The 15,879-nt window shown below is 38.5% G+C and overlaps 1 protein-coding gene across 3 annotated transcripts in view; it reads left to right on the top strand.

Moving 5' to 3' along the window:
- Positions 1-12,076, top strand: part of ilf3b (interleukin enhancer binding factor 3b) — a 40,477-nt gene extending 28,401 nt beyond the window's left edge. For 2 of the 3 annotated variants that reach the window (XM_028823655.2, XM_028823656.2), the window contains 3 exons: positions 7,116-7,511; positions 10,604-10,702; positions 11,130-12,076. In XM_028823655.2, coding sequence (XP_028679488.2) covers positions 7,116-7,511; positions 10,604-10,702; positions 11,130-11,251 — 617 coding nt within the window. In that variant the 3' untranslated portion in view covers positions 11,252-12,076. Of the gene's footprint in view, positions 1-1,065; positions 2,109-7,115; positions 7,512-10,603; positions 10,703-11,129 lie in introns of those variants that run through there. The other variant, XM_028823657.2, reaches the window with a different exon arrangement.
- Positions 12,077-15,879: the final 3,803 nt, after the last annotated feature.

The raw sequence follows: 15,879 nt of genomic DNA, 5'->3' as shown, positions 1-15,879 counted from the left end.
TAGTGTGGGTTCCTGGTATGCATACCACCCGTACAGATTGGCACAAGCTAAAATTTGACTTTGGTGGCCATTTTTAGTGTGCAAAGCGATACTTTTAAACTGCTGCTTAGCTGTTACCATGCTGCTCACTCCTGCTCCTCTGCAGCAGTTTGAATGGAAGTGATGCACAGCTGTGCTCCCAAAACTCCATGGGGTTACCGCATCATGTTCATGTGTCAGTGCTTTGAGGTGTTCATAATGTCACGGAGAAAAAGCATTATTAATTTGTTGGTGCTCAGCTCTTCATAGAGGAAAGCTCATGGGATTGGAGAAATCTGTCATAAACAGAAAGTAACTGATCTATTATGCTCATCAGTAAACAAAACCAGAAAAGGGAACATTGGCTGCAAGTATGAATGGCCTCCACTCTGTAGGCTGTAATTTGGTGCGTGACTGTATTTATATCTTGGATTTCAGTGAATTTTATTCCAGTGAAAAGAAAATGGCAGTATTGGCAGAGAAACTTTTTTCATATACATTACTAGAGCTGGCAATATTGTGAATTCCAGTGTGTTGTAAGAGTTAAACAGGATACCAAAATTTTCTCATCACTTCCATTGCACTACCTAAAGGCCTCCCTTGTGATCAACTCTTAACGTAGTCCAACAAACAAAATCACTCTTTTACCAAAAAAAGCTGTTTGGAAGAGACAACCAATAACTGAGTAATGTTACCCTTCTATTTCAGTTAGTTTATTCTGCTGTGTGATGTCTATTTTTTAAACAAGATTTTGGGTCATTTTTCCCTCCCACTGCATTTTTCAATTGTATAACAATTTTACATTTCTCTGCTTTAAGCTGCAGATCGCTTTCTGTCATTTTTCATTGCAAATGGGAGTTACCTGAAACCAGCAATTTTTTTCCTGAGGAAAAGCCATCTATCTTGAGGGTGACAGGAGCAGAGAAATCTAAAAAAAAAAATATTTATATATATATATAGATCTACTAAATGGCAGGAAATTGCCAGTTCTCAGCAAATCTAATTTAATTTTTGTTTTGTTTTTCTCTGCTCTGTCTCAATCTGTAGGTGACTTTGTCTCAGACTGCTATGGCTACCACGATTTTGAATCATAAATCATCCCAAAAGTGTTTACCCCAAAAAAGAAAAAAAGCCCATTCCTGAACATTTTTCTTCTGTCTTTTGGCATCAGCTTCAAAAATCCTAAATATTTAGAAGCCCAGTGACAGTGCATCAAATTTTGACGTCCGTCCTGCAAAATCTCTTCATTGCTGTTATGAACTGGACTGTAAAGAAAAAATTTGGATCAAAGCTTTAATCATCTGATTTGGGGCAGTTTTGTGAGCAAAGTTTTGGTTGTGTTTTTATTCTTGCAAATATGTTTATTTTACGTAGTATGGCTTTGTTCCCAAATTGGGAGAATAACATCTTCCTGCTGAGCTTGATGCAGAGTAGTGAGAAGCAATATCAGTCTGTACGATCATGGCATTTAAGGGTCAGCAAAGAGGTAGCTTTTACTTTTTGTAAACGGGGTAAAAGCACGCAGAAGGGGGAACATTTTAGTGTATTAACATTTTCAGCTGCGGACTGGAAACTTAAAATGTTATATCCATGTAATGTAGTCTTGCTTTTGAGACACAGCAAGTTTTAAACATTGTCCCTTGTCTATTAAATGAATAATCTGCCCAAAATATTATAGAATTTTTTTCTCCCCATATGTTACTTGCTCCACATACTTAGAAGTGGTGGCCCAAAAATTTGTATTCTCCTGTTGTAATACAGAATGGAAAGAAAATTTTATGATGTAATAAAAAGCCAATAGGGGCCAGTGCTGTGCAGTGGCAAACGATGCAAAAACATTTTTTCCAGGGATGTTTTCTACGTCATTTGTTGTTTTATTGCATTGGTCACAATTGCCTTTTATGTGAAACATTTTTTCTCTCCATTCTGCATGAAAACGTGAGATTCAAAATTTTTCTGTGACCTCTGCAGAGTATATAGGGAGAGTAGAAATTTAAAAAAAAAAAAAAAAAAAATTTTGGGGGGTGAAATACTCCTTCAATGAAAACTCAGAAGGGGAACATTTAAAGCTGCAGAATTTGAAATAAAAATATTACATATCCATGAAATTTTAGTTTTACAGGTGAAACGGCAAACATGGTCTGTTCCCCATAAACCTCGGTTTTTGGGTCAGGGTTTGCTGTGGAACTCCAAAGCTGTAACAAGACTGGCGCACACTCAGAATGCACAACTTTTTCTTTTTTTTGGTTTGGTTTTATTTTTTTTTCCTTCCCTGTTTGTATGTATGTTGTCACTATTGTTTTTTAACAAAATAAAAATTCTGAACTGAACTTTTTGGTATATATTTATTATGGTCTTATTAAAATAAGAAAATGCACCTACTAATGTGGAATATGAAATGCATGGATCCATTTTTGATTTTGTTCATAAAGTATTTTTCTTTTAACGGATAAGTGACATTAACCCCCTTATTTTTAAAAGGTATACTAGCTATACCATTTCTTACTGTATGGTCCATGGTGTAGAGTGGATTTTAAATAAATACAGTAAATTCTGTCAGAGGTCTGTACCAAAGCCATGGCGGATAAGAGAAAAGGATGGATAACAGAACAGCTACTTCAAAAATATGTAGTACATTAGTTTAGCAAGTAGTCATAACTATTTACAAAACCTATAAACAAAGTTAATTCACTTTGTAATGACCAGTGTAATAAGCAAATATAGCTCAGAGGTACTGGCGTTTGCTGTGTTTTACTTCGGAGTCTTTGTTTTGTAATAAACGGTGCCCTATATTATACGTTATCTGGGTTACAGAGCACACCTCAAAAACAATAAAAGTATATGTTCCCTTCCAATCAATTTATCTTTTGCCGCTTGCTTTTTTTTTTTTTTCTTTATACTGCAAGCACTCCTGCTTTGTCTCCCAATTCCCTACTCAGTACTTCCTTCTGCCCACCTTCCTTTTTCTCCTAAGAGGCATGTCTACCCCTTTCAGAACAGAAGCCCTTCTTCACCCAGTCTCGTCACTTACAGCATTCATTCCACCCTTTCTACTCCCACACAGCGCATCACAAGCTGCCTGAATGTTACAATATATTACAAAGATATCTTTTAAAAGATAATATAGATTAATGTAGAATAACCTTACCCGACCCTGTTTTCCTTTTTCCACACGCTTTTGTTTTGTCGGCATCACGCTTTGTCGTTTTTAATGTTCTACCTACTCTGTAAATTGAAGCAATTTTCGCCATTTCATAAATGCTTTATTTCACATTTTATTGTAAAAATTCCAACATCACGTGCATATATTTATCAGCCATAACAATGTAGTGTAGATTGATTACAACAAAAGAGAAATGCTACGAAACGCTATTAAAACTGAAGGTACATAATTGACGATGTGATTTTAAAATGCAGCATAACGCATGGTGCTGGGGAAGAACACAACATGCTAGCAAAAGGGAGAGATGTTTAAATGTGCAGAGCTCACCGTGTACTGCACGGCAGTAGTACAGTAATAGGCATTTACTGGCGTGTGCAATGATTTTTTTGCTTATTTAATTTTTGGGGAATTCTTGATGAGTAAGATTGCCAGATGTAGCATTGGTATGGAAGATGTGTGGATCTTTTGATGTTCTGAATTAGAACAAATGTTCAGGCGGGTTGGGGGATTTTAGTATGTGTGTCATTTAAAAGATGTATGTCATTTAAAAGAGATGCTAGGCCTTTTTTCAGCTTTCTTTTTGCCCTTAGACAGCCACTGAAAATATTAATTTCGTACCAAATCTTAATACATCAAAAAAAATTCTAAAGTAAGTGTTCAACTTTTTGTAAAAGAGAATAGTGGTGGTTTTCTTTTGTAATCGGTCTCTGATTTTTATGCTCAAGGGGTCCTTTTGGAGATTTTGGGAACTTGAGTGCTAGAAAATTCATTGTTCCATAAATACATTTATATATTACTTATTAATTGTAATTAAAGTATTCAACATGCTGAACTCTAGCTTTTAAATTTCTTAAATTCTGTAAGGAGTAAAAAAAATGTAAACTTTTAATTCAGTGTTTTGTATGGGAACAAATAGAACTTTATCTTTGTAATTTGCTATGGGCAACATTATTTGTCCTTGGAATTCACTTATTTTCCAGGTTGAAAATTTGTATATTTGAATCTAATGCCTTTAAAGAGAGAGCCTAGTTTGATTTCCATGGTAAGGCCTATTTGAGTCACATTCAAAGAATGTAGCTATATAGAACTTGAGTGGGGGGGAGGGGTTTAGCTTTTTACAGTCAGTCAAAAATATATAATATATATATAAAATTACTATAGTCTGAACCCACTAAAATGGAAGTAAATTGAAAAAGAAATGGTCCCAGTCAGGTAGTTGCAGACGTATGTCACATAACTGAACTTGCCATTTTTGTTTTTTGATTCAGTGGGCCTCTTAAAATGTTACTGGCCCAGCGCACCACAGCATAGAATGCCTCAATGGCCATCAGATAGTTGTAGAATATGTGAAGGATGTCAGTACAAACATTACAAGTATCCTAAGAAAACAGAAGTTATATCTTCCCCTTTGCTATGTGGTTCCTTTGTGTTGAGACCAATGCAGCCTGTCATCGAGGTGGACCCCCAAGTAATTGTAAGAATGCACCTTCCTCAGCGTGGCAGCCTTCCGAATGACATGTTGATGTAAGACACGTGTTGTCCTTTACACATTATGTAAAGCATTTATCTACATTATGTATTGAGAGCTTACACAAGTGAGAATACCTCATTCTAAAAACTTGACAACTGTGCTCCATTTTCGCTGTTAAAGAAGGGTCTGTGCTGCATAACATTTACCTCATAGCAGTGTTCATGTTACTGAATGAGCACTTCCTTCTACTTAAAGTAGGAGTGGTGAGTTTGAGTGGCTGCGAAGTGGACTGCACATTTAACTTGTCAAGCAGAAAGCAGGCTTTATGCTACATTTAACAGCAAAAGGTTTATTTGGTCTGGAATCTTTTCTGTTCAGACATAAATGATTAATGTTAATTATAACTGCATTTATGGCTTCTTCCATCATATCTGCAATAAGGAAAAGAACACATTTTAATAAACTTGTGGTATGGTTAAACTATTTCTGGGGTATTGTGTGTGAAGGAGGATGGTGAGTGATTGTGCTTTAAGAAGTTCTTCTGTTTGAACACTCTACCAGCATTGAGCTACTTGGTATGACATTTGTAAAGGAAATCACTTTGTGTGCCATCTGTGGTGTTCAGTACTGCAAAACTGCCAGCCAGCTTTTAATACTAAATAGTTTGATGGTTCTTTTGAAACCATACCATATTTACTCAATACTGACACTCTGGTTATAAGATGCACTCTAGATTTAGACATGCATTTTCGTGAAAGAAAACCAAGGGCAACACCTAAGTTCACATAATAAAGAAAAACAAGAATAAGACTCTTTGTGATACTAAATTTTAAGTGTAGAATTGTGTAGCTTTTTCAGCTTCTCTAACAGGAGAAATTAAATGCTAAGTATAAGTACATTTTAAACACCTTTATTCTTCCATATATTATCAGTTGTTCAAATGTTAAGGACATCAAATTCACATTGGTCTGAATTGCTTATTGGATTAAGAAGCATTAATGACATTTTCTCAGCAGTCCTGCATTCTGTATCATCAAGCACCCTTGTAACACAGCGTTTCTTAAATAACTGAACCTTTTTCCCAGTTTTTCCTCCTGGTATTTTTTGAACAGCTTGCTTATTTTGATATTTTTGTGGTTAGATGCTCTAAATGTAGCGTTTTTTTGTTCAGTAGTCCGTCAGGACTTTTCATTTCTCAATTGTTTTTGCATTTTTTTGAGTGAAACGAAGGGTTGAAATAAGACTTTGTCATTATTAGAAATAATAGCAAGGTTAGTGTCCTTTGTCGCATTTTAGCTTTTCAGGTAAATGTCCATAAGCTGTAATTACACACCTCTCAGGCTGGGATGTGGTGTGGGGTGTTTTTGTTTAACCATATAACTTCTGGGTGCCCATTCCGAGATGAGCAGCCTGTTTTCTTTATGAATGTACAGTAACATTCTTAGGGAAATGTGTCGTCGTTTGGTATAGTTCGAGAATTTAAAATGCAACATTTGACCATCTGTAATTATGTACATTATCATATGGTATAACTTGCCATTTCAGTGCTGCTTCATAATTTGCTTCACGTACTGTATTTGCTAACCAGGTATCTTTGGCATTACTCATACTACCTCCATGCAGCTGCAGACTGTGCATGTGTTGACGCGTTCTGTTTCTTGATCCACCAGCTAAGTGTTGGCACTTTTCACCTCATCAGTAAGGTGGCATTGATTCTAAGATGCATACTTAAATAAATAGTATTGGTAATAGTGCACTAAAGTTGAGTACTTTATTATGAATTCCAATGTCTGATGCCTGTTTTTTTACAGCTTTATTTTATAGGCTTTCTTTATACTTTATATTGTCACGTGTTAAGTGGGTTAGCCAAAGGCTTGTTTTTTTTTTTGTTTTTTTTAATGCTAATTTTAAAATGCAGTAAGCTAAAAAGGGGGTGGTATCCTGTAGGTCCAGCATAATGGCACCGAATGCTTTGTAGTCGGGAATACTCTTCTGGGATAGGCAAACCTGAAGTTTGTTTAGTTAATATTCCAGTGATAAACAATTTAACCTGAAATGTCTGCTCCTGTTTATTTTAGCAACATAGTGTGATTTTTTTTTTTTTTTTTTTTTTTTTTTAAATAAATGAATGTAAAATTTTAGGCACTCTCTTTAACTTGGGTGTCTTTGACTTTTAATATACCCTTAGATTGGTGTTCATTCTCTACTGTTGAATCTTGTTGTCCTTGTTTTAAAGTATCATTACAGTTGTGCATGTCTTCCACAAAACCAGCTTTATGACTGATTTTGTTTTCAAATCAAAACAATTGTGTTATCTTTGGAATTTACTCTGGGGTGATTTATAAAAAAAAAAAAAGAGATTTTCATATGTAGACTTGTATGGACAGTAATGTTGTAGAAGACCAAAAAAATCTTGTAAATGTATGGATGCAGATTTTTCAAAATCTTCTATTCTTCTCCTAGATAACTATAACAATGGTGGTGGATCTGGAGCAGCCTCGACAGGCAGTGGCAGTGGTGGTGGTGGTGGAGGAGGAGGATACTCCTACTATCAAAATGATGGTGGCTATGGCCCTCCTCCACCAAATCCTAAGCCTGTTGCCAAAAAGCCTTTACACCATCAGGGGGGTGGTGGTGGTGGTAGTCTTGGAAAGCAGCCCTTCAGTGGAGGAGGGTCAGCAGGCTACCATTCACAGAGCAATCCAGGCCCCTACAGCCAGAGCCAGTATTCAGGATATGGTCAAGGTGGCCAGGGAAAGAAGAGCTTCAACTCCAGCCAAGGAGGTGGAGGTGCAAGTGGAGGCAGCTATTCAAACTACAGCACAGCGTACCCTAGTCAGGTGACTGGGGGGAGTGGAGGTAATAATGTGGTTAAATACCCTAAGTTCTTGTCAATAAGCCGCGGCTTATCTAAGGAAAAAAGTTGTGAAAATGAAAAAATAGAATATCGGCTTATACATAAGTCCGGCTTATACATCCATCGCGGGGGTTGCGTTCCAGAGCCACCCGCGAAATAAGAATATCCGCGAAGTAGAAACCATATGTTTATATGGTTATTTTTATATTGTCATGCTTGGGTCACAGATTTGCGCAGAAACACAGGAGGTTGTAGAGAGACAGGAACGTTATTCAAACACTGCAAACAAACATTTGTCTCTTTTTCAAAAGTTTAAACTGTGCTCCATGACAAGACAGAGATGACAGTTCAGTCTCACAATGAAAAGAATGCAAACATATCTTCCTCTTCAAAGGAGCAAAGAAATCAATAGGGCTGTTTGCTTTTAAGTATGCGAAGCACCGCGGCACAAAGCTGTTGAAGGCGGCAGCTCACACCCCCTCCGTCAGGAGCAGACAAAGAGAGAGATAGAGAGAGACAGAGTTTGTTTTTCAAGCAAAAATCAATACGTGCCCTTCGAGCTTTTAAGTATGCGAAGCACTGTGCAGCATGTCTTTTCAGGAATCAGCTTTACAAAAGATAGCAACGTGAAGATAATCTTTCAGCATTTTTAGACGAGCGTCCGTATCGTCTAGGTGTGCAAACAGCCCCCCTGCTCAATCCCCATACGTCAGGATCACAGATAGTCAGCGCAAGAGAGAGAGAACAGTAAGCCGGGTAGCTTCTCAGCCATCTGCCAATAGTGTCCCTTGTATGAAATCAACTGGGCAAACCAACTGAGGAAGCATGTACCAGAAATTAAAAGACCCATTGTCCGCAGAAATCCGCGATATATATTTAAATATGCTTACATATAAAATCACAATTTAAATGACCGCTACGCGCTCGTGTTGACTCGGCGACGCCCAGAGCAGAAAGAACGCGCTCCGGCCGCTCCAACCGCGCCATGCGGGGAGTGAGAGAGACGGCAATATCTCACACTCTCTCCCCCCTTAAAGAAATTAAATGGGCGCGAGTGAGACCACTGACCTCCCTCCCTTCTATTAGTTATAGGTTATAGTACGTTCGGCTTATCCATGAGTCCGGCTTATCTATGATACGATTTTATTTTAAAAATTCGTATGATTTTTGGTCTCCGGCTAATACATGAGTCCGGCTTATAGACAAGAACTTAGGGTACTATAAATGTGATTTTATGTTTGAGGCCTGTGATTAGTTTGTGTGCAATCCAAATGATTAAAACTATTGGGTATCTGTTGTGCATCTTTATTCCAAAACATAATTAAGGACTACAGAATACAGTGGAACCTCGGTTCACGAACGTCTCGGAACACGTATGAATCTGTTTACGACCAAAAAGTTCGCCAAACTTTTGCATCTGTTCACGACCACACTCGGTATAAGAACAAGCCAGTTTCCCTTTAGGTTTGTACGTATTCAGTATTCAGTCTCTCCCTGTGCATTTCCTGTGCAGCGAGCAAGAGAGAGACAGACACGCACACACAGGCAGCGCGAGAGACACACGCACACACACACACAGGCAGCGCGAGAGACGGACACGCACACACACACAGGCAGCGCGAGAGACAGACAGACACACAGGCAGCGCGAGAGACAGACAGACACACAGGCAGCGCGAGAGACAGACAGACACACAGGCAGCGCGAGAGACAGACAGACACACAGGCAGCGCGAGAGACAGACAGACACACAGGCAGCGCGAGAGACAGACAGACACACAGGCAGCGCGAGAGACAGACAGACACACAGGCAGCGCGAGAGACAGACAGACAGACACACAGGCAGCGCGAGAGACAGACAGACAGACACACACACACAGGCAGCGCGAGAGACAGACAGACAGACAGACACACACACACAGGCAGCGCGAGAGACAGACAGACAGACACACACACACAGGCAGCGCGAGAGACAGACAGACAGACACACACACAGGCAGCGCGAGAGACAGACAGACAGACACACACACAGGCAGCGCGAGAGACAGACAGACACACACACACACAGGCAGCGCGAGAGACAGACAGACACACACACACACAGGCAGCGCGAGAGACAGACAGACACACACAGGCAGCGCGAGAGACAGACACACACAGGCAGCGCGAGAGACAGACACACACAGGCAGCGCGAGAGACAGACAGACAGACACACACACAGGCAGCGCGAGAGACAGACAGACAGACACACACACAGGCAGCGCGAGAGACAGACAGACACACACACACACAGGCAGCGCGAGAGACAGACAGACACACACACACACAGGCAGCGCGAGAGACAGACACATAAGGTAGAGAAGGCAGTTAAAGAATGCACTGGGCTTGATTTTGTTCTCACTTCTGTTTACAGCGAACGGTTTGTAGCATGCATTGTTGCAATGTTTTCTTGGTGGTTTATTAAATTACGGATTTTTTCAAATGTTCATTTTTTCCCTGTGCTTAAAACTCATTAAAAAAAAAAAAAAATCTTTTTAGCTAGCGGTTGGTAGCGCTATAGCGCAAACTATTGCAGTGTTAGTTTTCTCTGTTGTTCAAGGTTTTCTCAGTGTTGTTCAATGTTTTTACCTTTAGTTTACTATTACGCTGTGCATTCTGTGGTTTAATTAACTGTATTTGTGCTTAAAAACTTAAATATATATATATTTACATACGGTTCGTATGGTCTGGAACGGATTAATTGTATTTACATACAATCCTATGGGGGATATTACTTCGGTTCACAACCAAATCGGGTTACGACCAGAGTTTTGGAACAAATTATGGTCATGAACCAAGGTTCCACTGTACTTTGGATTAATATTAGCAGAATGCACAAGTACAAAATTGAACAAAACTTGAATGTAGTTTTTACTGTTACTGGATTTCTGATGTTGAGAATCTGTCAAACGTTTACTGTTAGTCTTAACCTGTTTCTTAATTTAAGTGTGCATATATAAGGCTTATTGTGTATTCTTTTACCATTCAGGTTTAATAAAGGTGTCTGAAATTTAAGAGTCGTTCTTTTTTGAGACTTTATTCTGTTGTTTAACAGGATATGGAAGTAACAGTTACGGGTCTGGAGGAGGATCCTATTCAAACTCACAAGGAGGCTTTGGTGGAGGATCTTCTGGTTCTGGCAGCAGCTATCAAGGTGAGTGATCAAAATTTTTCTTTCACCATATAGACAGGTGATTGCAGGGTGGGAAAGTTAGCTTGTGGTGATTGTTCAGATTTCTGACAAGAACAGGACATTCAGCTCAACAGAGCGTCACAGTGCTATCTCCCTAATTCCTTTGCAGTGATACAGTAAAGTTTTGAAGTTCCCTAAAGTACTCCTCTCACACACTATTTCATAATTTATTCCATGTGTGTGTTGCTGTGTGAAGAAAAATTTTACTAAAACATATTAATTGGTTAATCTGTTAGGCTTGCATTTTTCACTTCTGGATGATGAACATGGCTTGTGTTTCACCCTTAAGCTTTATTCGGTACGCACACAGAAGGCCTTCATCATTTATGTTTATTGATGATGTCCTGCACTGACAGACATTAACATTATGTTGTGATTGTTTCCTCAGGCTTTGGCTCTCAGAGTTACAGCTCACAAGGTGGAAGCAGCCAAAGCTATGGTGGCAGTCAGTCTTCATACTCTAGCCATCGGGGATATGGAGGAGGAGAACAAGGCTATCAATACAGATGAATGAGTTGAAGAATATTTCATCACCCCAGAGGATGAACGATTCAGACGTTTACGTTTTCATATTTTTTCTTTTATTTTTTTATTTTAATTGCTTGGCAGATTGCGTGGACTTCTCCATATAATCCCTCTGAGACTGAAGTTGTTTATTTTAGCTTTGGAGGCAACGAGTTTGTATAGCATTGTTTTTGTAGTGTTGAATCTTGTGCTTTGTAAATTTTTTCCTTTTTTTTTTTTTTACTGACCAAAATTAAATATATACACACACTGCTTTGAAGAGGGATTTTAAGATTTGCAATCTGTAGGTTTAATCACAGAATCATTAAAGTGCTCAGCCATAGTAAATGGACTTGTTAATGGTTACAGTGCAAAGGTGACTATCAGCTGTGGTGGTTGACAGTTACTTGTTTGCTGTATACTGTGGGCATTTCAGTGCATTCTAGGTAGAAAATGAAGGCTTCAGGGCATCAAAATAGTTGAGGTAGAAAGAAGGTAAAACCACTACACTTTATTTTTCTATTCACCCTTTTGCTAAGCTGTGCTAACATGTTAACTTTAATAAATGTGACGGCTCTTGGTGTGTGAGCTTGTGTTGAAGTCCATTTCAGTTAGCAAGTGTAAATGTACAAGGTTTTTAACTCTGCTGTTCACCCTAAACATGTGCTTTTTATAAATTAAACTTTTCTGCCCTCTTTTTTTCATTTCCCCTCATTAGGATTGGGAAGGAATCGGATGCTTTACCAAATGTAACTTTAATAATATTTTTTAAAATTAGTAATGACAAATAACTGGACAATAAATTTAGATTGAACTGAATGGTGTTAAATGGATGAATGTGAGGAGAGGATTTGGCTGTTTTTGCCTCCCTTTTCTTTCTCTGTCAATGGCAAAAGTTGACCATTTTATATTGTGAGCTTAGCAATACGTTTTTAAAGTTATGATGCAGAGTTATTTAGAAGCATCCTCCAAGTGTTTCCTAAAGTCTGACATTTTGTTTTGACATTGCAATTCCAGCTTCTTGGTGTGCCTTGCAAATAAGGTAGAGAAGTGGCTGGTGGGTGGCACTCCACAGTGGAAGCTGCTTTAATTTATAGAAATGATTAGTTTGGGATTTTCGCTTGTCAAACGCCACATACTGGTGGTCACATTTTATTTTTTTCCCCTCCCCTCGCCCTTTTGTTATAGTAAACATATTTTGTGGTTTTATTCAAAAGGAAAATCCTGTAGGAGGCACTTTTTTTTTTTTTATAATATATATACACTCAATTGCAAAGGAGTAAATGTTTTGAGAGTTGTCAGTGGATTTTATTCTAAGTGTGTTTAGTTAATTTAAGCAGTACTGCCAATAACAATACTGGTAACGTGAGGCGATGAGTGTTTGTTTGAGTCAGCATATTTAAAAAAGGTGAAATTTTTCCAGTGAATGTAATGCAGTGTGCCAGTTGCCTTTGGGTAGCTTGATTTAAACAATAAATTTAAAAAAATCCGTATAGCTGTTTGTACAGAAAAAAACGTGTTTTTTAAGCTGTTTAGTGAGTGTTTTTTTTTTTTTTTTTTTTTTAAACTGTGAATTTTCTCCAATCACTCATCCAGTCCTTTACAACAGTGAAGGCAGGGACTGAAAAATAAATCCTCGTTCTCCAAATCTCCACCCCCCCCCCCCCCCCCCCCCCCCATGTTAGTTTACTTTTTCTGCATTTGTGGTTTGTTTTGGTGCCTGTCAGACGTTCTGTTCTACTGATTCACTAAAATGAAAATTTATTGGCCAAAATCAATTTCTGAAATCCCTTGGCTCTTTGTTTTTCTTTTATCAGCATTTGTTTGCACATTCATTTTTTTTTTTGCCATTTCATAAGGCCTAAATAAATAGGCCTAAGTCATAATTTTTCATTGGCTTTCAGGATTCATAATTCAGTTTCACTGAAACCATAAATCAGTTGAATTTTTTTCAGTGAATTGAGCAATACATAAATATAAAAATAGAACATTTTCCAAAATGTGAAATTAGCTCATTTACATACTTGGGCCACTCAGTCCTTTGTCCCAGTATGATCACATGTTCACCTTTTCTTCATTTTGTTTGCTTTTGCTTTTTTTTATTAGTTTCTCACAGTATGTCACTTCCATTTCTTCCACAGTGCAAATTAACCTCTAACGATGGTGTCTTTGCCCATAATGCAGTGTGGTGTTCTGTATCTCTCATTTCCTATAGCATGGGAAGCATTCTCTGTTAACGTCATCCTTGATCAGTGTAGGAGAGAAACAGCATTTCACAAGGAACTAAAAAAAAAAAAAAAAAAAATTTTTACTGATTGAATTCCAAATGTACCAATTATTTTGCTACTTTCAGACAAATAGTTTGTGTGGCTGAAAATTCAGTGCATCCCCTAGCTGTTCTGGGTGTTAAGGTGGTGTAGCAGAAACTGCAGGGCACTTCAGCCACTGCTACTGAGAGTGTTGATGTGACTCGAGTATGCGATTTAATGGTAAACGTGGTGATGACTGTACCCTGGGAGAGGAATGTGAGTTGGAAAACAATGAGTAACAACTTTGTTAAATGATAACACCATGTTTTTTTTTGTTTTTTTTTTGTTTTTTTTGTTAGTTCAGGTTGAGGTGCCACATGGGACCAACTATCATGTACGTTAGGCACTTTATTTTAAGATAGAATCTGGATGAGTGAAGCTTGGGTTGAAAGGGAGGGAATGGAAACCAATTCAGTCTTTGGCTCTCGGGCAAATCACTTGATCCACCAGTATTCATTTATAGGCAAAATCAAACAGTTGTGCTGTGATTTGTAAGTTACTTTGGATAAACTGTTGGCTGAATAAATACAAACTTTATTGGTACCAGGTTTTTTTTTTTTTTGTATTTTGTAATTTGCTTGCATTTTGACTTTTAAGTATGTACAGTAAAGGAATGTGTCAGTAGGACTACGCAGTACCAAAAATTCCATTCTCATCTTGTCCGTTTAGAAATCTTGGGGCCGGGGTAGAGAAAGTAGTTTTTTGTTTGCTGTTTTCATATTTTAGATCCCTGGCCAAGTGACGGAAGGCACTTGAATCCACACCTGAGGATTTTAAACACCTTCATTTGGTATACAGGACCTCTGAGTGTGGACGCAGGGAGACGATGCTGATCCCGAAGAGAGAGACACAGAAAAATTTTTTTTTTTTTTTTTTTAAGGTACTGTCTGGATTTAAATGTATTAACAAATTTATAAATGAAAAATTGTTGCCATCGATGCTGTGATTTCAATTAGGGCCACCTCGGTGAAGTACCTGTTGTTTGCTATCTTTATAAACTGTTCCTGCTGGGGAGGAACTATGGCCAAATTATATGAATGTGAGTAACTTAGCTAACCATCGAAGACTGACTGAAATCAGAGTGATCTACATGGACCTCTGCATAGTCAGTAGTAATGCACCAGCTGTTGGAATGGATCTTGCCATGTATTTAGTAAAATACATTGTTTGCCAATCCAGCAGATAGATGGTGCATCCCAAATATTTGTAGTAATGTATTGCATAAATCATCCCATCAGGTGGCGTTGTTTTAAAACATTTGTATGAATGAAGTTAAAGCACACATAATGACATACACCTGTGCGCATGTCTGTTTGCTACTTGGTATGGGATTAATAAAAGCAGTGTTCATATATATGTGATGTGCCATCTGTTGGATTGATAATGGGAATGCATTTTATTACAAATGTTTGTCACTCCAACAGATGGCACATCATAGACATATCATCTGGCACGACACACAGACGCTGGTCTTTTTTATTAAGTGAGGATTAGTCAGAGAAGACTTGGCAAAGCTGGTATTCCAGACTCTAAAAACAAAACAAGAATTTAATTTAAGGCTTACATTTTAATTTTTTGTGCTACCCATCTAAGACAAGTTGAAATCTAAGATAATGTGCCATCTGCAGTAATGTATTCTGTAATGTATGTAGTAATAAAAAAAAGCATTGGTCTTTCCAACAGATGGCACATCACCAATGCAATGCATATGTCTGTTATTCTCCATTTAGTATGGTATTCATAAAAGCGCTGCTAATGTTTGTGATGTGCCACCTGTTGGAATGGCAGACATAGCAACTGGACTAACACACAGACACTTGTCCTGTCATGATGGTGGATGTGATGGTCTTTTTTTTTTTTTTTTTGGCTTGGATGAGATTGTAGGGGCACAATGCAGCTGTTGCCACACTTGCTGGATAAGTGGCAGCCTTTGAGTTTCAGCAATTGTCATGGAGGTCAAATTTGGAAATATTGGTCAGCTACTTGTCTCTTTCTGCTTTCACCATTCCCCCCCACCCCACTTTTGGACATCAGCTGAGAATATGGCACAGTCGACAAGGTGGTGATTCAGTCTTCCCTATCTAAAGAAGCACGCTGCGCTTGGACAGACATCATACGCTGTTGCGGGGGGCTTGGCTTTTGCACAGCTTACTGCAGCAGATTTTGTGGTCCTCTACCTAATGCCATCCTTGGTGACTTTGGTGGCATGCAACACCCCACCTCCACTGCTCCTGCTGGTCAGGCTGGAACACCTCCGTGCCTCATGCTTTGTGGTACTGTATCTGTATGCTGGCCACACATGCCTGCCCACCCTTTGGCTGCTGT

This window comes from Erpetoichthys calabaricus, chromosome 17 (genome assembly GCF_900747795.2).
Source record: "Erpetoichthys calabaricus chromosome 17, fErpCal1.3, whole genome shotgun sequence".
Lineage (NCBI taxonomy): Eukaryota > Metazoa > Chordata > Cladistia > Polypteriformes > Polypteridae > Erpetoichthys > Erpetoichthys calabaricus.
This window is presented reverse-complemented; position numbering and strand designations above follow the sequence as displayed.